Here is a 23,846-nt window from a genome sequence, read left to right as displayed (position 1 = left end):
TTTTAGACAAACGGGGGCACTAGTGAGCCACTAAATAGACACGCCTTTATCTGACGTTTTTGTCAACACTTAACAGCCGACAAATCCGATGTGTGTGCCAAATTTAAAGTCAATCTAAGCACACCAAGAGCCTTAAATATGCCTGACATAAAAGTAAAGTTTGACACGTTGCCATGGGAACAGCGTTAGAGATGTCAAAAATTCCTTCGCAATTTAGCGTCTACAATGTCTCAGCATCATGTTGACAACTTCTGGTGTGAATCGCATTATTTCCCTAGAAGGAGTATTAAAAAGAACATTGCATGCGACTGTCAGGCTTATATAAGCCTTTAAAATGAAAGTAAAAAGTTTGACGCGTTGCCATGGGAACAGCGTTTGAGATATCAAAAATCCCTTCACTATTTATCATCTCCAATGTCTCTGCATCATGTTGACCACGTTTGGTGTCAATCGCATGAATATCCTAGAAGGAGTATTTAAAGGTTCACTGCATGCAACTGAAGGGCTTAAATATGCCTTTAAAATGAAAGTAAAGTTTGACGCGTTGTCATGGGAACAACGTTCGAGATATCAAAAATCCCTTCGCAATTTATCATCTACTATGTCTTGGCATCATGTTGACCACTTTTGGTGTCAATCGCATAAACATTCTAGGAAGAGTATTTAAAAGAACATCACATGGAACTGTCAAAAAATTAACCTTTGTGACTGCAACACTTCCTGGCGCCTGGTGGTGGCGCTATACCCGAGACTTACAATAGGCACATCAATGCGATCGGAATCTTCAGACGAACAAACACCCCGCGTGTCATCACTATAAGACATTTTTTGCCTTAGATATTAGACACTTCCTGTTTCTCTGATTTCGCCATGACTTTGCCGCTTCGCCATGGCAGAACCGTTCGAGATATCAAAAATCCCTTCGCAATTTAGCAAGTCCAATGTCTTGACATCATGATCACCACATTTGGTGTCATTTGCATGAATCCCCTAGGAGGAGTATTCAAAAGTTCACCGCATGCATTTTTTAAACAATCCAAAATGGCGGACTTCCTGTTGGGCGGAGCTAAAATGTTAGAGGGCGAAAGTTGTTCGGGTCGATGAGATCTATATGTGTACCAACTTTCGTAAATGTGCGTACATGTTTGCCCGATCTGTGCACTCCTGTTTGTTTTTGCATTACAGGGGGCGCTACAGAGCCCCTGTGTCACGCCCGTGTTCCAGCCTTTGGCTTTCGGCGATCACGGACGACTCTGATGTCTGTGCCAAATTTCAAGAGTTTTCGAGTATGTTAAGGCCCCCAAAATGTCCAAAAGTGTTGAAAAAAATAAAAAAAAATAAAAAAATAAAAATAAATATAGCTGCAAGCAGCAATGGCGGGCCCTCGCACGTTATTTTACCGCTATACGATGCCTCGGAGGAAACGATGCACGGGGGGCAAGTGCATCAAGTGGGTAAATATCAGTGGGCTATTTAATGTTGTTACTGACCCATTTGGGGACTGTAGGTAAAAAAAAACACATTTTAGACAAACGGGGGCGCTAGTGAGCCACTTAAGAGACACGCCTTTATCTGACCTTTTTGTGCACACTTAACAGCCGACAACTCTAATGTGTGTGCCAAGTTTTAGGTTAATCTAAGCATGCCAAGAGCCCTAAATATGCCTGAAATAAAAGTAAAATTTGACGCGTTGCCATGGGAAAAGCGTTGGAGATATCAAAAATCCCTTCGCAATTTATCATCTACTATGCCTCGGCATCATGTTGACCACTTTTGGTGTCAATCGCATGAAAATCCTAGAAGGAGTTTTTAAAAGAACATCGCTTGGAACTGTCAAAAAAATCCACCTTTGTGACTGACACACTTCCTGGCGCTTGGTGGTGGCGCTATACCCGAGACCCACAATAGGCACATCGATGCGTTCGGAATCTTCAGACGAACAAACGTCCTGCGTATCATTACAATAAGACATTTTTTGCCTTAGATATTATACACTTCCTGTTTCTCTGATTTCGCCGTGACTTTGTTGCTTCGCCATGGCAGAACCGTTCGAGATATCAAAAATCCCTTCGCAATTTAGCAAGTACAATGTCTCGACATCATGTTCACCGCGTTTGGTGTCAATCGCATAAATCCCCTAGGAGGAGTATTTAAAAGTTCATCACATGCGTTTTTGAAACAATCAAAAATGGCCGACTTCCTGTTGGGCGGAGGTAATAGGTTTAAGGGCGAAAGTTGTTCGGGTCGATGAGTTCTATATGTGTACCAACTCTCGTACATGTGCGTACATGTTTGTCCGATCTGTGCCCCAATGTTTGTTTTTGCATTACAGGGGGCGCTCCAGAGCCCCCCTGCCACGCCCGTGTTCCAGCCTTTGCCCAGACCTGATGGCCGACGACTCTGATATCTGTGCAAAATTTCAAGAGTTTTTGAGTATGTTAAGGCCCCCAAATTGCCCCGAAACGTAAAAAAAAAATAAAAAAAATAATAATAATAATAATAAAAATAATAATCCGAGCAAAAACAATAGGGCTTCGCACCTTTCGGTGCAGGCCATTCTGGCCTGCTCCTCGGTGCTCGGGCCCTAATTAAAGCTGCAAGCAGCGATGGAAGGGCCCTCGCACGCATGTGCACCGCTACCCTATGGCATTAGTAAAGCAGTGTACCAGGGGGATATGAATTAAAGTGGGTAAATATAGGTGGATATTCAAAGAAAAATGTATGTGCCACACCGCCTGTGTGCAGGAGGTGGCGCTATGACTGTACCTGATTATTGTTATATTAAGGTGTTCAGGCCGGGACCCTTATCAAACGTGTGAAGTCTGGAGCAGATCGAACAATGTATGTCTGAATTACAACAGCTTCCTGTTTCATGGCGAAACATCAAACTTTGCCAGGCCGCCACGGACACGCCCTTCAACGAAAAGTCAAGATCTTCGCAATTTATTATCACAAAGGGCTTAAGATCAGTCTGACCAAATATGATAATGATGTGATTAAATCTCTAAGAGCAGTAAATCACAGCGTGAAACATGGCATTTCCTGCTGCCTCTAGGTGGCGCTATGACTGAAGCTGAATATTGGCATTGAAATGTGTTCAGGCCAAGACCCTTATCAAACGTGTGAAGCGTGGGTCAGATCGGACATTGTACGCCTGAGTTAGAACCACTTCCTGTTTCATGGCGAAAACGCTGAACTTTGTCAGGCCGCCACGGACACACCCTCCAACGAAAAGTCAAAAGCTCCGCAATTTAGCATCGCAAAGGCCTTTAGATGAGATTGACCAAATATGATGATGATCGGATTAAATCTCTAGGAGGAGTTCGTTAAAGTACGAAGGCTGGAAATGACCAAATTTGCACAGAAATCACAGTGAAAAATCAAAATGGCCGACTTCCTGTGGGGTTTAGAGCTTCGCTCCAAGAGACTTTTTTGTAGGTCTTGGGGTGATACATGATCCTACCAAATTTCGTATCGGTACGTTTTTCGTAGTGGGGGGGCTGTTCTTTTGAAATTTTGCAGGTGGCGCTATTGAGCCATTTCTACACGCCTACTTCTGGCGCCTATGCCAAATGTAAATTTTCGCCACTTCTGACGTGTGTGCAGAATTTCATGAGTTTTCGAGTATGTTTAGGCCCTAAAAATTGCGATTCACTTTGGAGAAGAAACGGAATAATAATAATAATAATAATTAAAACTGCAAGCAGTGATGGAAGGGCCCTCGCACGCATGTGCACCGCCACTCTATGGCCTTAGTAAAGCAATGAACCAGGGGGATTGAAATTTCAGTGGGTAAATATAGGCGGATATTCAAAGGAACGTTGAAGTGCCACACCTCCTTTGTGCAGCAGGTGGCGCTATGATTGTATTTGATTGTTGTAACATTGATGTGTTGAGGCCAGGACCCTTGTCAAACGTATGATGTCTGTGACAGGTCGGACATTGCATGCCTGAGTTACAACAGCTTTCTCATGGAGAAACATCACTCTTTGCGAGGCCGCCACGGACACGCCCTTCAACGAAAAGTCAAGATCTTCGCAATTTATCATCGCAAAGGGCTTAAGATCAGTCTCACCTGATATGATAATGATTTGATTAAATCTCTGAGAACAGTGAATCACAGCGTAAAACAAGGCATTTCCTGCTACCTCTAGGTGGCGCTAGGACTGAAGCTGAATATTGGCATTGAAATGTGTTCAGGCCAAGACTCTTATCAAACATGTGAAGTGTGGGGCAGATTGGACATTGTATGCCTTAGTTATAACAACTTCCTGTTTCATGGCGAAAACGCTGAAATTTGTCAGGCCGCCACGGACACACCTTCCAACGAAAAGTCAAAAGCTCCGCAATTTAACATCGCAAAGGCCTTTAGATGAGATTGACCAAATATGATGACGATCTGACAAAATCTCTAGGAGGAGTTCGTTAAAGTACGAAGCCTGGAAATGACAAATTTTGCACAGAAATCACAGCAAAAATTCAAAATGGCTGACTTCCTGTGAGGTTTAGAGCTTCACTCCAAGAGACTTTTTTGTAGGTCTTGGGGTGATATATGACCCTACCAAATTTCGTTTCTGTAGGATTTTCGTAGCGGCGGGGCTGTTCTCTTGAAATTTTGCAGGTGGCGCTATCGAGCCATTTCTGCACGCCCACTTCTGGCGCCTATGACACATGTAAATTGTTGCCACTTCTGACGTGTGTGCAACGTTTTATGACTTTTTGAGGTTGTTTAGCCTGTCAAAATGCGATTCAATTAGCGATACTTTGCCAGGCCGCCACGGACACGCCCTTTAATGAAAAGTCAAGGTCGTTGCTTTTTATCATCACACAAGGTCTTGAGATTACACTGGTGAAATATGATGTTGATATGGTTAAATACCTAAGAGCAGTAAGTCACAGCGTCAAACATGGTATTTCCTGCTGCCTCTAGGTGGCGCTATGACTGTTACTGAAATATGCCATGTTGATGTGTTCAGGCCTGGACCCTTATCAAACGTGTGAAGTCAGGGGCAGATCGGACAATGTATGCCTGAATTACATCAGCTTCCTGTTTCATGGCGAAACATTACATTTTGCCAGGCCGCCACGGACACGCCCTCCAATGAAAAGTCAAAAGCTCCGCAATTTAGCATCGCAAAGGCCTTTAGATGATACTGACCAAATATGATGATGATCGGATTAAATCTCTAGGAGGAGTTCGTTAAAGTACGACGCTTGGAAATGTCAAAAAATGACAGAGAAAATTCAAAATGGCTGACTTCCTGTGGGGTTTAGAGCTTAGCTCCAAGAGACTTTTTTGTAGGTCTTGGAGTAATAGATGATCCTACCAAATTTTGTATCTGTAAGTTTTTCGTAGTGGGGGGGCTGTTCTCTTGAAGTTTTGCAGGTGGCGCTATCGAGCCATTTTTACACGCCCACTTCTGACGCCTATACTACATGTAAATTTTCGCCACTTCTGACGCGTGTGCAAATTTTCATGAGTTTTCGGGTATGTTTAGGCCCTCAAAAATGCGATCCATTTTGGAGAAGAAGAAGAAGAAGAAGAAGAAGAAGAAGAAGAAGAAGAAAAATAATAATAAACGGAGCAAAAACAATAGGGTCCTCACACTTGTGTGCTCGGGCCCTAATAATAAACCGAGCAAAAACAATAGGGCTTTGCACCCACGGTGCAGGCCATTCTGGCCTGCTCCTCGGTGCTCGGGCCCTAATAATCCGAGCAAAAACAATAGGGCTTCGCACCTTTCGGTGCAGGCCTTTCTGGCCTGCTCCTCGGTGCTCGGGCCCTAATAATCCGAGCAAAAACAATAGGGCTTCGCACCTTTCGGTGCAGGCCATTCTGGCCTGCTCCTCGGTGCTCGGGCCCTAATTAAACTATAAAATCCTAAAGTGGTCTCAGACTTTAGGATCTCACTGTATTGAAACACTTTAAATAAAAGTTTTACTGACCTATACCATCCTATCAGGACTCCTATGAGTGCAAGAGTCAGAAACACAGACAAAATGATTGCTGTATTTAACCATGTGGATTTATTTGGGTCTGTAGAGGACACTGAATCTAAAGAGTTCAGAAATAAATAAGATCAATTAATTACAGACAAACTGCAGCAAACATTTAACACTAAAGTCAGATGTATTATGAGATGTTGTGTTACCTCTTACAGTACATGAATACTGTTGTAGCTCCTCACTGTTGATTGAGTCCAGATACAGCTTGTTTAATAATCTCAATCCATCTGTTACCTGTTGTCCATTCTTATACCAGATGTAAGTATGTTTGCTATCCAGAGTGCATTCGGTTGAACAGCTTAATATCACTTTTTCTCCATCTATCACAGGGTTTGGGCTGGTTATCACCTGAGTATCTGAGATTTCATATAACAGAATTCACATGAAACACTTTTCAGAATTAGGCTTAAAAAATACCAATCAACATTTAAAGTTGATAAAAAAACATTCATTGAAGTTGTCCTAAGACAAGAACAGGTATTGTGTATTGGTTTTAAGACAATTTTAAAGAAAGGTTTTCATCCACTTCAAATGTTGAACGGTGTAGTTTGTCGATTAGCTCAACTGGTGGAGCATGGCATGAGAAAGCCAAGAATATAGATTTGATTCCTGAAGTTCAAAAACATTTTAATAATAGTAATGCAAAGATTTAATGTAATATTAATACTTTTCTTAAGACTCAAAACACATAAATAGAAATAAAGAAATAAAGCTGCTAAAAGGAGTGTCATCAACCAACTGAGCAAAATTTTCTGGCTTACGTAGACAAAAATAGACTGTCTATCCAACAGAGACCAACCACAGGGTTTGTTCCCTTTCAGTCGGTCACTACGACGTCACGTCGTGACCGACGAATTGGGAGCTCGCTTAGAGAGACCAATCTGCTTCGAATACTACTAAAACGCCAATGAACTTGGCATTGAGATATTTGCATAATGCTGGCGCCGCCCCGCCAGGTGCGTATATAAGGCGCACGTGCAAATAGGGAAATCAGCTTTTTATCGCTTCGAAAGCCGGCAGTATCTGCTACTGAGAAGATACTTCACTCTGTTGGGATCGATTGCGGAAGTTGGTTGGACTGGCAGTACCACAGCGGACGCTTCGCAGTATTCCACTGGCTCTGCATCTTTTTTGTTTTGAGTTTAGTGTGTGCGTTGCCTTCCCTGTGCGCATCATCAACTGAGCATCTGAGTGAATTTCCCTAAAAGAGTGATACGAGAGAGCTTTGTGCCTTGTTAAAGGCAGCCACTCTCTCGTATATCCGGACATTAGCGTCCTTTTCAGGATGGCTTTTCGTCCGTGCGATCTTGGATGCGGGAAGTATATGGGTCCGAAGGACGGTCACAAGCGTTGTCTTTCGTGCTTGGGCATCGAGCACGCGGAGGCAGCGTTCGCTGGGGGTAAGTGTTCTCACTGCGAGAATATGTCCCTTGTGGATTTGCGGAGATGGTTGTCTTTCCTTTGGGAAAAACGCAACCCACGTCCGACGAGCTCTGATCGCCGCCACGGTGCGGCTGTGAAGCTCTCGAAGGATGATCTCCGCATCACTGTGCTGAACCGGGCAGGGGATTCGTCCTCTGCCTCTCAGCCTCCTCATCCACAGCCGGTTGATGCGCCGATGGAAACTTCAGAGTCGTGTTCTACGATGTCTGTTGGATCTGTCGTGCCTCCCTCCGGGTCCACGGAGACCGCAGCATCCGAGGGTGGGTCCTCTACCTCTGAGGATCTGGATGTCCTCCCCCCTTCCGGACGGGTCGTGACGCCGGATTTCGATCCAGAGATGGTGGCCGTGCTCTCTCGAGCGGCGGAGACCGTCGGGTTGGAGTGGGTTCACCCCCCACAGCCCGAACCGTCCCGCCTGGATGATTGGTTCTTTGGAGCTGCCCGGGTTTCACAACCCTCTCCGCCGGTACCTTTCTTCCCCGAGGTGCACGAGGAGCTGACCAGGACCTGGAGGTCGCCGTATTCTACCCGTTTACGGCCGTTTCAGCCCTCCCCCCTCACCTCCCTCACCGATGGAGCCGCTAAGGGCTATACGGTAATCCCCCCCGTGGAGCGTGCGGTTGTGATGCAATTGTGTCCGGCCACCGCTTCCACCTGGAAGGATCGCCCAGCCCTCCCCTCCCGTGCTTGCAGACAGTCTTCCGGTTTAACGGGGGCTGCCTATCATGCATGTGGAGAGGCGGCTTCAGCCCTGCACGCTATGGCGTTGCTGCAGGTCCACCAGGCCAAGGCCTTGAGAGATCTGCACGAGGGAGGACACGACTCGCCTGTGCTTTCGGAGCTCCGGGCCGCTACGGATCTGGCCCTCCGTGCTACGAAGGTCACGGCACAGGCGATCGGTCGTGCGATGTCCACGATGGTGGTCCAGGAACGCCATCTGTGGCTCTGTCTGGCTGACATGACGGATGCAGAAAAGAACAAGTTCTTGGATGCGCCCGTATCCCAGGCAGGCCTGTTCGGCGAGTCGGTGGAGTCGTTTGCCCAGCAGTTCTCCGCCGCCCAGAAGCAGACGGAAGCGATCGCTCAGATCATGCCCCGGCGCAAGCGACCTGCATCTCGCCCCCCAGCGCCGGCGGCCCCGTCTGCTCCTCGCCGAGGGTGCCCTCCGGCGGCTGCCTCCGCCCCCCCCCGCTAGAACGTCTTCTAGACCACGGAGAGGGAACAGGGTGTTCTGAGGAGTTCGAGCTCTCCCCTTCGGAGACCGGACCACCAGCAACCCCTTCGGAGTCTGCGTCCTCAGCTGAGGAGACCGGACGACCGTTTACCTCAGCGGGCTCAGGTCAGTGTCACACACACACATACTGTAGATGCTTATGCTGTCACGGCAGACGCACCGGCAGTCCCGCCTGTCCCGCCTCGCTGCCCCGCCGCGGGTACACCGGTAGTGCCGTTAATTCCTCTCGTACGGTCCCTGGGGGCTTGGCTTCAGCTTCCCAGTCCGTCTCGTTGGGTTTTACGCACGATCCGCCTCGGTTACGAAATTCAATTCAATCGGCACACTCCCAAATTTGCGGGCATACGTTTCACCACGGTGAAAGCGTCCGTTGCACATGTACTGCGTGCAGAGGTCGAAGTCCTGCTGGCGAAGGACGCGATCGAGCCGATCCCTCTTACCGAGATGAGATCGGGTTTCTACAGCCCGTATTTCATAGTACCCAAGAAAGGCGGCGGGTTAGGACCGATTTTGGATTTGCGTGTCCTGAACAAATCTCTTCAGAAGAGGTCTTTCAGGATGATTACACCGAAACAAATTTTCAGTGCAATACGCCCCCAAGATTGGTTTGCAGCGATAGACCTGAAAGACGCGTACTTTCATGTGTCCATTCTCCCTCGTCACCGACCGTTTCTCCGGTTTGCGTTCGAGGGGCGGGCATACCAATACAAAGTACTACCGTTCGGGCTGTCTCTCTCTCCCCGTGTGTTCACGAAAGTGGTAGAGGCGGCGTTAAAGCCCCTCAGAGAGAGCGGTGTTCGCATTCTGGCTTACCTCGACGATTGGCTTATAATAGCGCATTCTCGGCGGACGCTGTGCGAACACAGAGATCTAACACTTCAACATCTCGCCCGTTTGGGTCTTCGGGTCAACTGGGAAGAGAGCAAACTCTGCCCCACGCAGAGGATCTCTTTTCTCTGTATGGAACTGGACTCGATCGATTTATCGGCACGTTTAACAGAAGAGCGCGTCCAATCAATTCTGACTTGCCTCGGTTCATTCCGAGGGAAGAATGCGGTCCCTCTGAAACAATTTCAGAGACTCGTGGGGCGTATGGCAGCAGCAGCGGCCGTGACACCGCTCGGGCTGCTCCATATGAGACCGCTTCAGCGTTGGCTTCACGATCGAGTCCCGAGGAGAGCGTGGCGCGCTGGCATTCATCGTGTAACCATTACACCTGCGTGTCGCCTAACATTCCCCCCGTGGTCAGACCCCGCGTTTCTCAGGGCCGGCGTGTCCATGAGACAGGTCTCCCGGCATGCTGTTGTGCACACAGATGCCTCCGACACGGGCTGGGGAGCCACGTACGACGAGCTCACGGCTTCGGGGGTGTGGACAGCACCCCAGTTGCATTGGCATATCAATTGCCGCGAGTTATGGGCAGTACATCTGGGACTCGTACGCTTCGCTCAGGAGCTGCGAGGGAAGGATGTACTAGTGCGCTCAGACAACACTGCGACCGTAGCGTATATCAACCGTCAAGGCGGTTTGCGCTCTCGTCACCTGTCGCATCTCGCTCGTCGTCTCCTCCTTTGGAGTCAGAAGCATCTGAGGTCCCTTCGTGCCATTTACATACCGGGCTCGCTCAATACAGCGGCAGACGCGCTTTCCCGAGCGGCGCGCCCCGGCGAATGGCGACTCCACCCCCAGACGGTCCAGCTGATTTGGAGGAAATTCGGCCGAGCGCAGATAGACCTATTTGCGTCACCGAACAATACCCATTGTCGCCTGTTTTATTCACTAACCGAGGGCAGCCTCGGCGTGGATGCGTTGGCACACAGCTGGCCGCGGGGCATGCGCAAATATGCGTTCCCCCCAGTGAGTTTAATAGCACAGATACTGTGCAAAGTCAGGCAGGACGAGGAGAGCCTTTTAATGATCGCCCCATATTGGACGACCAGGAATTGGTTTCCGGAACTAATGCTCCTCGCGACAGCCCCTCCCTGGCGGATTCCCCTGAGGAAGGACCTTCTTTCTCAGGGAGGGGGCACATTATGGCACCCGCGCCCCGACCTGTGGAATCTCCACGTTTGGTCGTTGAGCGCGCGCAAGGTTTAAGTGATTTGTCCCAGGCGGTATCTAACACTATTGACGCGGCACGAGCTCCGTCCACAAGACGGGCTTACGCGTTAAAATGGAACCTTTTCGTCACCTGGTGCTCTTCGCAACGCGAGGACCCCAGAGAATGCCCTATTAACATTGTGCTTTTATATCTTCAACAAAGGTTAGATGGTAGGCTGTCACCGTCCACTATTAAAGTTGATATCGCCGCTATATCTGCGCATCACTCACTTATTAACGGCAGATCAGTGGGCCAGCATGATTTGGTTATTAGATTCCTGAGAGGCGCTCGCAGGCTAAACCCCTCGCGCCCTCCTTCTATTCCTCCCTGGGACCTGTCCATGGTGCTGAAAGCGCTACAGAGTCCTCCGTTCGAGCCTTTGCAGTCTGCGAGTCTGAAGCTTCTATCCATGAAGACTCTGACCCTACTAGCATTGGCCTCGGTGAAGAGAATAGGGGATTTACATGCATTCTCTGTTGACGATTCGTGCCTTCAGTTTGGTCCTTCTGTCTCGAGCGTGACCTTGAGACCCAGACCAGGCTACGTGCCCAAAGTTCCCACTACTCCCTTTAGAGATCAAGTGGTGAGCTTGCAAGCATTGCCTTTGGAGCAGGCAGACCCAACCGAGGCTTTGTTGTGCCCCGTACGCGCACTGCGATTCTACGTGGACCGCACGCAAAGCTTCAGGACCTCAGACCAGCTCTTTGTTTGTTATGGTGGCCAGCAGAAAGGGAAAGCTGTCACTAAGCAGAGGATGTCTCATTGGATAGTTGATACTATCGCCCTGGCTTACAATTTGCAGGGCATTCCTTGCCCCTTTAATTTGAGAGCGCACTCCACTCGGAGTGTTGCCTAATCTTGGGCATTAGCTCGTGGTTCCTCGCTAACAGACATCTGTAGAGCTGCTGGTTGGGCGACACCTAATACGTTCATTAGATTCTACAATGTTCGTATCGAGCCTGTATCCTCTCGTGTTCTGTCCTCACCAGGGAGGACACGGAGAGCAGACTCGCAAGTCGGCTTGCAGCCTCCGACTGAGGCTCCAAATTGAGTTTTCAGTATGGAAGGCTAACAGAGCAAAAATGCGTAATGGTTTGATTTGCTCTCTCCACTGCCTTGACAGCCTTTGTTGCGGAGCATTGGCTGTCAGCCTTTCACTAGTTGTATTCTTACGAACCTACGTGTTTGGCCAGGGCCCCACATTGTGTCCCAACGGGTTCCGTTGTGAGTATTATTCCGTGGGGTTAATCCTACCAGCCCACGTTTCCCTTAGCAGAGCACTGCTTTGCTTACACAGCCACGGCTGTCATTTTTACCTCAACTACGGTTGACTTTCGTCCACCATTAGCCCTTAACGGGGCGGTGGCTTCCGCAGCGTCCCTATACCGCTCAGTTAGGGCGCTTCCCAGTCGCTGGCACTACTGTGGGGTTAAAGGAACATCTAGTGCCCGGCCTTCTGCCTTGAAACCTAATTCTCCTATCCTTAAGTGGAACCGGAGGGCTTTAAGCAGACACTGGAAGAGGTCAGCCCCTAGTGGCGTTTTAGTAGGGTTTCCCAATTCGTCGGTCACGACGTGACGTCGTAGTGACCGACTGAAAGGGAACGTCTCGGTTACGGATGTAACCCTCGTTCCCTGAAGGAGGGAACGGAGACGTCACCTCCCGTCGCCACAGGTGCTGCCACCTGCTGTTTAGGCCGGTCACCTTCCGGCTTTCTCAGCGAACAGAAGCTGATTTCCCTATTTGCACGTGCGCCTTATATACGCACCTGGCGGGGCGGCGCCAGCATTATGCAAATATCTCAATGCCAAGTTCATTGGCGTTTTAGTAGTATTCGAAGCAGATTGGTCTCTCTAAGCGAGCTCCCTATTCAGGGAACGAGGGTTACATCCGTAACCGAGACGTTTTATTGTATGTGATATTAAGGACAATTTTTAAATTTAAGTATGCATTACATTTATTTCTTATTTAATCTTAGGAGAATAACTAACAACTAGCAAAACAGCATTCTATGCAGAAAACAAAACACAAAATATTCTGCTTTTCTTAGAAATTAAAACCTCAAACATTCAGTGTAAACTTCATGGAAAGAAGAGCAGGTCAAATTCATCAGCTGTCTGGACACCAAATCAGCAGCATAAATATATTCATTATAATCTGATCAGTGAATGCAGCTTAACAAAGAGTTTATTATGAGCAGTTACCTGTAACAGTAAGAGTGACTCCAGGATAACCAGAAAATTCTTTTGATGTGTTGGTGATGATCCTGAATAGATATTGACCAGAGTCACTCGTTTTGACATCTTTGATTCTCAGTGTGTTTCCCACAAACTCCACACGACCAGCAAAATGATGATCCTCACGCAGATCTTGATATTTTGAAGTATTATTGTTTGGTAAATGCCAGAATGTTTCCTCTACTGTATATCCAGTGGGATGTGAGTATGAAGAGTGAATATCTACTGTTGATCCCACTAAAGCACAAACTCTTCTAGAGGTGTAAGTCACACCCCAACAGACACTGTTAGAAGGACCTGCAAGAAACAATTGATTTTGAACATCTGTATAAATAAAATCAACACAAGATTGTACAAATTTTACTCTTTCATTTTAAAGTCTTCATGAAATCAAAATTAAACTTTTTCTTTTTAGTATAAATATATAAAGGACACAGTATATAAGCTGTTATGGCCCAAAACACAGACAACATTGGCATATATAAACATTAAAAAAATGTTTTTGAATGTGGACAAAAAGCATTGGCAGCCGGTGACGGCGCACGACGTGTAGCTCGTGAAAACGTATTTAACCCATCATGTGTGGCTCATCATGTCAAAATACATGTCTGCTGCAGATGCTTCAAAGGGGTTTATGATAAAACAGACGCTTGTGTGTGCCAGATAATCAGAGTTTAGTGTTAGGTTAGTGTCTTGAGAGGTTTTTTTATGCGAGCGTCTCTTTATCATAAACCCTTATAATGCGTCTGCAGCAGGGACCTATTTTGACATAATGCATGATGCTCATAGGTTCAAATGACTCACTGAACACATATTTTGACATGACGAGCAACACAAATAACACTTCAAACACATATTTTGAATTCACACCTCTCAGAAGAGAAGTCACCGGCCGCCACTACACCCTACACCAGGGTTCCCCAAATCTTACCATTAGAAAGTCCACCTCATACCATACATTAAAAAACCATATTAAGGACTGGCTTTTGTGTACACAAAGATGTGAGCATTTCTCATAATAATTTATATATGCTTGTATTTACATTTTAGCTTTTTGTAACGTATGACAGATAGATGGATAGATGGTAATTTTATTAATTTCCCAACAGTTGTATGGCTGTCTGGTCATATGTTTTAGGTTTTTATGATTTGATGTTTAATGTAGCTAGTATTATGTATATTAATTGTTTTGTGATTTAATATGTTGCGTTTTTAGCCACTATAACATCTTGCCAAATGGACTACAGTTGAAAATTAGCCTGCTGGCTAATACTGGCACATTTACAGAAATGTTTATTAATGTGCACTGTCCTTAAATAAATAAACTAAACTAAACTAAACTACCCTGGAGGGCCGGAGAACTACAGAGTTTAGGTCTAAACCTAATCAAACTTACCCATCTGTGATTTTCTAGTGATCATGAAGACCTTGTTTAGCTTGATCAGGTGTGTTTGATCAGGGTTGGAGCTAAACTTTGCAGTGCTCCGTCCCTCCAGGGTAAGATTCGGGGAACCCTGCCCTAGACTTTAGCTCAGCATCAAATTTCCTTTCCAATCAAATGCTCTATAGGCGCTAAAGGGTACCACCCCCTATATTGCACTTAACCTCCGCCTAAAAATAACAAGAGGCTGAAATGAGACACTTGTTTATACATTTACTAGTTTTTTGGCACATAGCGCACTATGTAGGGGATAAGAAGTGATTCAGACTGTGTACTCGGCTTCGCATTGTGCCGCATTACCACCTTGAGTGTGCATTATTTTCAAATAATTCAACAGTTAATTATTCCTTACATAACAGTTTTTATATTATATCAAAATCAGGACTCTATTAGACTTTATTTTAATAAAACTGTGATGCTCATAAGTTGTCAAATGCGGCTTTGCTGGACTGCTCTAATTTAAATGCTATTGGTTACTTTTCAGACCCCTTTAGCACTTAGTGACAAATCAATCAACTATTTGGATGACCCTTATACAAATCCCCTGACTTTTTGGATGAGCTGTAGCTTGAGATCTGTTTGTATTTTGTGTGCCCTGTACTGTCCCGCAAACACAAGGTTGTGTATAATAGATAGCAACACTACTTCCTGTTTCAGTTAAAATGATGTCACCACATCAAATGATGCTGCACGTTTCAAAGCACTTCAGTGAGCCTTTAAACTAAATATTGAATCACACTTACACACAGAAGAAGATTGAGTGTATTCGCTATACGTGGAGCAGGAATAGCTGTCAGTGTTTCCTCTGGATAGCTCAAGTATGTTTGTGCTGGATTGTAAATATCGTCCATTCTTGCACCAGAAGTAATAATTTTCAAAAATGAGATTGCAGGAAGAATCACAGATCAGTTTTACTTGACCATCTGTAGATTCAGGATTCATCCTCACCTGTAAAACTAAATAAGCAAAACCTTACATTACATGAGAAATGAAAAGAGTTGAACTGGACTGATGAGAATGTAAATGTACCTGTTACTGTTAGATTGACTGTGTCTGAGCTGAGATATTTAACTCCATCCTTCATAATGATCATGAACTGATATTCTCCACTGTCTCTCTCTATCAGATCATATATTTTGAGTCGTGAGTAGCCTTCATTGATCTCCTGTTTCACTCGTCCTGAGTAATCTGAATCTAAAGTCAAATCTTCAGGTTCATCTTTGTTTCTCCAGTTTGTTCTCTGTTTTTGGCTTAACCAGAATCCAGTTTTGATGTTGATGTTTGAGTAATCGTACCTCAGTGTCACCTGTCTCCCTCTCACAGCACAAATATTCAATTTATCACAGGTCACAGTAAACCTGTTCAATATTATGGACCCTGAAAAAAAGGCATTATACTGATATTTGTAACATACTGTACTGTAAATGTAACTTTTTTAAGTAAAGCAAAATCAAGGTTTTAATCTTAATCCAACCAACTTTAAGTTAAACATCTTACATTAAATAATTTTAACAGTTATAAATATTTATAAATATTTCCCTGTCTCGTATCTTGACCCCCTCTTTCTCCTTATTAATTATCCCATTATTGTTTCATGATCATCACCTGTTCCCCCTCTTGATTTTCAGCCTTATTTAATGCCCTTGAAATGAGATTAAGGTCTAGTTCACACGGACACAGGTAATTTTACAACCGGAGGTTCCCCTTCGAGGGAACTCAAGCTGCGTCGCCGAAGTTACGCTATGGGAACGCCCTCTGCGTGATTGCGTCTGAAGCACGTAGGTCAAATCAATCCAATGGTCAAGTGACACGTCATAGGCGGGTGACGTGGGAACCAGGAAGCTATAAAAAGAGCACCCGGCAAGCCGACTTCAGCTCTTTGTGCCTCAGCAAGCGAGTGTGTGTCATTATCATGTCCAAGTCCAAACAAAGTTTTAAGGAGTGTGCTTCCCCGTGTCCTCGTTTCATTACGAGCGAGGACTCTCTGTGGACACAGACTCTCTCGGGGCACAACACGCACAATCATCTCTTGAGAGGGGTTGTTGTGCACATTGTGAAAGGATGCCGCTCCGTACGTTGCGCTCGCGGCTCGCACTCTTCAAAGAGGGTGGTGAGCCGCGTGTTCCCTACGGTTCTGGCCCCGCTGCTGACGAGGCAGAGTGGAAGCTGCGATCGTGGGGATCACAACTAGATCTCGCGGACGAGCTTGAGACGGATCTTCCCCTTTCTCAGCCTTCACCAGCGGGATCTAGTGCCTCGTCTCTGGATTCGGAAGCCCGCGCTGCGGTTTCTTCCGCCCGGGGGGAGCCCAGATTTGCATTTATCGTCGTCCGAGGAAGTCGATATTATGTCTGTGGACGTGGTGGACGCTGAGGAGCCTTCTCATTCGTCCCCCGCGTTTGATGATTTAATGGAGGTTGTCACTAATGCCGTGCCTCGCTTAAAATTAGACTGGCCGGCGGAGACACAGAGCGCGCATCCTCAGAGCATGTTAGACGAGCACTTCTTAAAACAGAAACCTCAACCTTCGCGGCGCAACATGCCTTTCTTTCCTGATCTCCACAGCAAGCTGTGGATATTTAACGATGCCCCGGGTGGAGCAGACGCTTGCGAGCTATCTCTCCCCCGCTGCGGCGTCATCATTAAAATCGCCTTTGCTTCCCACAAAACCGGTTAGATTAACTTCGTCTTTAGTGGGTAAAGCTTATAAGTCTGCAGGGCAGGCTGGGGCTTCACTGCATACCTTAGCTATCTTACAGGCGTACCAAGCAGAACTGCTTAAAGATTTAGATACCGAGGCGGGGGGTACATCTGATATATTTAAAGAGCTTCATTGAGTTACTGATGTGTCACTCAGGGCGATTAAAGAAACTGCGAAAGCCGTGGGTAGATCAATGGAAGCTCTTGTAGCCACGGAACGCCATTTATGGCTTAATCTGTCCGAGCTTAAAACCTCAGATAGGGCATTTCTCTTAGACGAGCCCGTTGGGCCCTCCGGTCTCTTCGGCGATGCCGTTAATACTGTCGTTGAGAGATTTGCGGAGGCTCGTAAGCAGTCGGCGGTGTTCGAAACGCTATCTCCCCCGCCGTGCTCTTGATTCTAGGGCTGCTGGGCGGGAGCAGCCATCGACATCGTATAGAGCATCGCAAAAGCATAGTGTTGCCACTCATGGTCCCCCTCAAAAAAACTGGGGTTCGGGCGGTCGCACTCAGACTTTATCCAAGCAGAAAACAGACCTGAGGACTGTTATTATGGCGAGGAAGGCGTCGGCTAAAAAGAAGTCCTGAGGGACGTAGTGTCATATTTCCGAGGGCAGCCCCCAGTCGGGGAGAGCCGGCAGTCACCTCACAACACGGTGCCCGTCTCTCCTTGATGCCATCGGGATGCCAGTGTGTTAACCCCGCCGCAGTGTGTGTTTCGGGGCACAGCGGCTTCATATTCTTGTGTGCCTCATGCGCGGGGCACGCAACACCTCTCTCCGAGGAGGGAGGCATTAATATCACCCAGGTTAAACCCTGCCAGTTTGGTTCAGGGCACCGGGAAAAGTTTAAGCAGTACACCAAAAGCCAGTCTCGAGAGGCTGGTCCCCCTTATAGAAAATTTGGCAGCGTGGAAACTCCTGCCAAACGTGTCTCAGTGGGTTCTGCAAATAATAGAAAAAGGCAACCAGCCACCCCAATTCAACGGCGTGTTATCTACCATAGTGGGATCTGGGCAGGCTCTAATAATGGAACAAGAAGTAGAAACTCTCTTGTGCAAGGAAGCCATAGAATGTGTTCCTCCTCACAACAAGGAGTCAGGGTTTTACAGCCGCTATTTCATAGTTCCAAAGAAAGACGGGGGGTTACGTCCTATTTTAGATCTACGTCATCTGAACCGGTCTGTTGCAAAACTAAAGTTCAAGATGTTAACTATAAAGCAGATCGTCACACAAATCAGATCCGAGGACTGGTTTGTGACGATAGATCTAAAAGACGCGTATTTTCACATATCTATCCTCCCGCAACACAGGAGATTCCTGAGGTTCGCCTTCTGGGGCCTGGCTTACCAATATCGGGTTCTCCCTTTCGGTCTATCTCTGTCACCTCGTACATTTACAAAGTGCATGGATGCAGCGCTGGCTCCATTACGACTCCGGGGCATCCGTGTCTTAAACTACATAGACGATTGGTTAATTTTAGCCCAATCAGAGAGTATGGCAGCGCAGCATCGAGATGCTGTGCTGACCCACATGAGAGGACTGGGGTTAAGGCTAAATGCAAAGAAAAGCATCCTCTCTCCAGTACAGAGGACAGCTTTTCTTGGCGTTATATGGGATTCAACAACAATGCAGGCACATCTGTCCCCTGCTCGTTTGGAATCCATACTTTTGGCTGTAGGCAGTGTGAAGTTAGGCCAGTCACACAATGTAAAACAATTTCAGAGGTTGTTGGGGCTCATGGCAGCAGCGTCCAATGTGATACCCCTTGGGCTGCTTCACATGAGACCGCTACAGTGGTGGCTTAAAACCAAAGGGTTTTCCCCGAGGGGCAACCCGTTCCGTCTGATCAAGGTCACACGCAGATGTCTTCGTGCCTTAGATCTTTGAAAGAGACCATGGTTTCTCTCCCAAGGACTGATGTTGGGGGCTCAGTACCGTCGAGTTACGCTGACAACGGATGCTTCCCTCACAGGCTGGGGAGCAACTATGGAGGGCCATTTGGCTCATGGATTATGGGGGGCCAGACACTCATCTGGCACATAAATTGCCTAGAGATGATGGCGGTGTTCTACGCCCTGAGATGTTTCATCCCTCACCTGCGGGGCCATCACGTGTTAGTCCGGACAGACAACACGTCGGTAGTCGCGTACATCAACCACCAGGGGGGTTTGCGTTCACGCCCTTTGTACAAATGTGACCCGTCAGGGAAATCAGGGACACACGTCGGCAGCACAAGTTTCGAGAAAATGAGAAACGTTTTTTTTTTTCAAAATTTGTGATTTTTGTTTTATTGCAGAGTCTGTTAGTTGAGATCACGAAGAAGCCTCTCCATGTTTGAGATAGCAGTTTATGTATATTTGAAAGCGTACATTTTTATTTTACATTTTAAAATAGGCTTGTTTTTCCGGAGATTCTAGCGTGCAGCGGGGGGTGTCATTGTCTGTGTGTATATTTACATACTGGATAAGCTTGTGTTTTCGCCTCCGCCCCCAAAGGGAACAGCGTGAAACTGAAAATAATGTCATTAATGACTTACCCTTATGTCGTTCTAAACTCGGAAGACCTCCGTTCATCTTCGGAAGACAGTTTAAGATGTTTTAATATTAGATTTAGTCCGAGAGCTTTCTGTCTCCTCCATTGAAAATCTATGTACGGTTTCCATGTCCAGAAAGGTAATAAAAACATTATCAAAGTAGCCCATGTGACATCAGTGGGTCAGTAAAATTGTGTTGAAGTTCCAAAATACAGTTTGGTCCAAAATAGCAAGAATTATGACTTTATTCAGCATTGTCTTCTCTTCCGGCTCGAGCGTGAAGTCACGTGACTGTAGTGACGTGGCTGCTCTGTCCCTTAGACATGTTTGCTTAGTTTTATTTATTTTTTTCAAACTTATAGCGTGTGTCTCCCCAGACTGTAAATGAAGCTCGGGCGCACAAAACAAAAGAAATATAAAAGAAGCTGGGGCGGAACAAATAACAGTCAGCCGCATCGTACGTCAGCCTGACTTTATGGGGCGCCGCAGTCGGATGACGTCAAAGTACCGTGAGAGCTCTTTAAGAAATCTTACGGAGTAGTTCAATTTCGACTCGCTCTCGCGGTACTTTGACGTCATCCGACTGCGGCGCCCCATAAAGTCAGTGATGCGGCTGACGTACGATGCGGCTGACTGTTATTTGTCCAAACACACAGAAGTTACACAGAGATCGTTGTATTCTTTATATAATTGGCTACATGTTTTGTCTATCAATATTTTCCATGAAGTCATTGGCTGATGGAGGAACGAGCGAGCGATTGGTAACATCTCTTAAGGACTTCACGTTTTCGACGGTGCTGTTTTTGGATTATCTATTATTTTAAATACAAACTTTGAAGGCGGGTTCATGTGTTTAACGGAACGTAAAAACCGGAGTGTAATCTGATATACCCTTACATGTTACGATGTTAATAGTCCTCCGATTGTATATTATATTGTATTACCAGAAGTTCATGCGAAATAGACTATATATCTATATTTCACGGATTATACGCATTTGTGGACAAAAATCATTGGATGATTCACACATCTGAAACAGACTGGATTCGACTTGTGATCCCCACAAAGGTAACGTTAAAAGTCCTGTTTATTTTTGCATTTTGTCATTCGGACTTCTGTAATAAAATACTACATATGCTGCTAGAACAGCTGTATCTCAAAACGGCTTTACAGGGGGTATGGCTTAGCTAAATGAGATGTAAATGAGCCCTATTGTCTCTCCAGCCAGGGAAAAGGGAAAGTGTTAACTTTTTTCTTTCTCAAATTTCTCAGCATTCTCTTTCTTGAATGTGTTACATTCAAATGGCCACAACTTCTCCAAATCTTATCAGATTTCCATGTGTTGCACATCGTTGGAAAGCTTAGAATCTGCACTTTCAGAATCTATGAATAACTCAAAATGCCCCAGATCCGACATGTGTCCCTACTTTCCGTGACTGGTCACAAATTGGCGCGGCATATCCTTCTGTGGACACAGGGGAAGTTGTTGTCCCCCAGAGCAGTGTACATTCCCGGGTGTCTGAATCAGGGAGCAGGCGTCCTGTCGAGACAGGGGCTGAGGCCCGGGGAGTGGAGGCTCCACCCTCAGGTGGTGGAGTCCATTTGGACGAGATTTTACCAGGTGGAAGTGGATCTGTTTGCTTCCAGAGAGACGACACACTGTCCGCTATGTTTTCTCTCACACGCCCAGCACCGCTGGGACTGGATGCCATGGTTCACCCGTGGCCGAGGCTACGGCTGTAGGCTTTTCCCCCAATCGCTCTGCTCCCGGGAGTTCTGGAGAGGGTTCGTCGCAACAACGTCCGCCTGTTGTTGGTAGCCCCACTCTGGCCGAACCGAATATGGTTCTCGGACCTGGTGTCCCTCCTTGACGGCTCACCTTGGGAAATACCCGTCAGGAGGGATCTCCTCTCTCTGGGGGGTGGCTTGATTCTTCACCCCCGCCCAGAGTTATGGAAACTGTGGGTCTGGCCACTGAGGGGGCCAGACTCATAGAATCTGGTCTCTCAGCTGAGGCTGCCGAGACCATTCTTCACTCCAGAGCTCCCTCCACGAGGAAGCTTTATGCCTTTAAATGGAGAGTTTTTACTTCCTGGTGCAGCAAACACCTGCATGACCCTGTGAACTGCCCAATTGGTACAGTCTTGGAGTTTCTGCAGGAAAAGTTCACCGCAGGGTTATCTCCTTCTACGCTGAAGGTGTATGTGGCGGCCATCTCGGCTTACCATGTTCCTTTGGTCGGGCAGTCCCTTGGGAGAGACCCGCTGGTGGTTCGCTTCCTTCATGGCACTTGGAGGCTGAGGCCTGTAGTCTGACCCAGGGTCCCAGCTTGGGACCTGGCTGTTGTGCTGGAAGGTCTGTCCATGGCTCCGTTTGAGCCCATTGAGACCGTTCCAGTCAAGTTTGTGGCACTTAAGACAGTACTTCTGTTGGCAGTCACTTCTCTGAGGAGAGTGGGTGACCTTCAGGCCCTGTCGGTTTCTCCTACGTGCCTTGAATTTGCACCGGGGATGGTTAAGGCTTTCTTGTACCCAAGGCCCGGCTATGTGCCTAAGGTACCGACTTATGTGCCACGACCTGTCGTACTTCAGGCCCTCTGTCCTCCCCCATTTAGGGATAGGAATCAGGAAAAGCTTAAAGGAATATTCCATTTTCTTAAAAGAAAAATCCAGATAATTTACTCACCACCATGTCATCCAAAATATTGATGTCTTTCTTTGTTCAGTCCAGAATAAATTATGTTTTTTGAAGAAAACATTGCAGAATTTTTCTAATTTTAATGGACTTTAATAGAACCCAACATTTAATACTTAACTCAACACTTAACAGTTTTTTTCAACGGAGTTTCAAAGGACTATAAACAATCCCAAACGAGGCATAAGGGTCTTATCTAGCGAAACGATTGTCATTTTTGACAAGAAAAATAAAAAATATATACTTTTAAACCACAACTTTTCGTCAAGGTCCAGTCCAGCGCGATCTAACGTAAATGCGTAGTGATGTAGGGAAGTCACGTGTTACATATCTAAAACGCACATTTGCGGACCATTTTAAACAATAAACAGCCACAAAGACATTAATTAGTATCAGTTGACATACAACAACGTAGGAACGGTCCTCTTTCTCAACACATGTAAACACTGGGGCGGAGTTTCGCGTTCGTCCTCTGTGACCTCTTGACGTGATGACGTATTGCGGTGACGTAGTGGGGTCAGCTGGCGCATCAAGACCGGATCTACACGACGAGAAGTTGTGCTTTAAAAGTGTATATTTGTTATTTTTATTGTCAAAAATGACAATCGTTTCGCTAGACAAGACCCTCATGCCTCGTTTGGGATTGTTTATAGTCCTTTGAAACTCCGTTGAAAAAACTGTTAAGTGTTGAATTAAGTATTAAAGGGGACATTCCATGAAAATCAGACTTTTTCCATGTTTAAGTGCTATAATCGGGTCCCTAGTGCTTCTTCCAACCCAGAAAACATGAAAAATAGCAACCCTGTAACTTTGTTTTGGTAAGGCTCTCTCTGCAAGCATGTGAATAAATAGGTCATGCGGATTTCGCTCCCCCCATGACGTAGGTAAGGGCTCCAATTATAATGATACCGCCCCTTTAACTGCGCTATCCAACCATGAACGGCCTCACGAGTGCGATAGACAGAGAGAAAGAATGACTGACAGCACGACGCGTTTGTATTCCATCAAACACAAACAGGAGCCTACAATCTTATAACTTGTAGTTTTAATAATCTTTCTAAAGATTGAATCAACGTTCTAAAGGATTAACGTTACCTTAGTGCAAGAGAGAGAGAGCGAGTGAGCGAACGAACGAGAGAGAGAGAGAGCAACGCGACGGTTCGCTTTCAAGCAAGTTATGTTGTTTAATATGTTTCTCTGAAGTTTATATAAATGAACACGAGGATTAATGCACTGCACGAGACCGAGTGAGTGAACAACGCGTATTCACTATCATACACAATAAGTAAATATGTTGTTTAATGTTTCTCTGAAGTTTCAAATGAATGAGGAGTTACAAAATAGATGAGAGACTGACAGAAACGCGAATGTGTTCAATATGTGTGCACAATAAACTTAAACATGTAATTTGATCTGTTTCTCTAAAGTTTAAGCATTAAACGTGTTGTTTTATTA

The 23,846-nt window shown here is 46.2% G+C and overlaps 1 protein-coding gene across 6 annotated transcripts in view; it reads right to left on the bottom strand.

Moving 5' to 3' along the window:
- The window catches only part of LOC129453090 (sialoadhesin-like), a 205,332-nt gene that overhangs the window by 17,831 nt on the left and 163,655 nt on the right, over window positions 1–23,846 (bottom strand). For 3 of the 6 annotated variants that reach the window (XM_073862008.1, XM_073862006.1, XM_073862007.1), the window contains exons 3-7: window positions 15,492–15,839; window positions 15,206–15,418; window positions 12,989–13,318; window positions 6,153–6,362; window positions 5,947–6,055 (exon numbers count right to left, since the gene is read on the bottom strand). The exons of 1 other annotated variant lie outside the window; for it this stretch is intronic. In XM_073862008.1, coding sequence (XP_073718109.1) covers window positions 5,947–6,055; window positions 6,153–6,362; window positions 12,989–13,318; window positions 15,206–15,418; window positions 15,492–15,839 — 1,210 coding nt within the window. The remainder of the gene's footprint in view (window positions 1–5,946; window positions 6,056–6,152; window positions 6,363–12,988; window positions 13,319–15,205; window positions 15,419–15,491; window positions 15,840–23,846) is intronic. 2 more of the 6 variants (XM_073862009.1, XM_073862010.1) reach the window with 1 other exon arrangement.

Source organism: Misgurnus anguillicaudatus, chromosome 23 (genome assembly GCF_027580225.2).
Source record: "Misgurnus anguillicaudatus chromosome 23, ASM2758022v2, whole genome shotgun sequence".
In the NCBI taxonomy this organism is placed as follows: domain Eukaryota; kingdom Metazoa; phylum Chordata; class Actinopteri; order Cypriniformes; family Cobitidae; genus Misgurnus; species Misgurnus anguillicaudatus.
The sequence above is the reverse complement of the archived record's forward strand: the minus strand, read 5'-3'. Positions and strand labels throughout refer to the sequence as shown.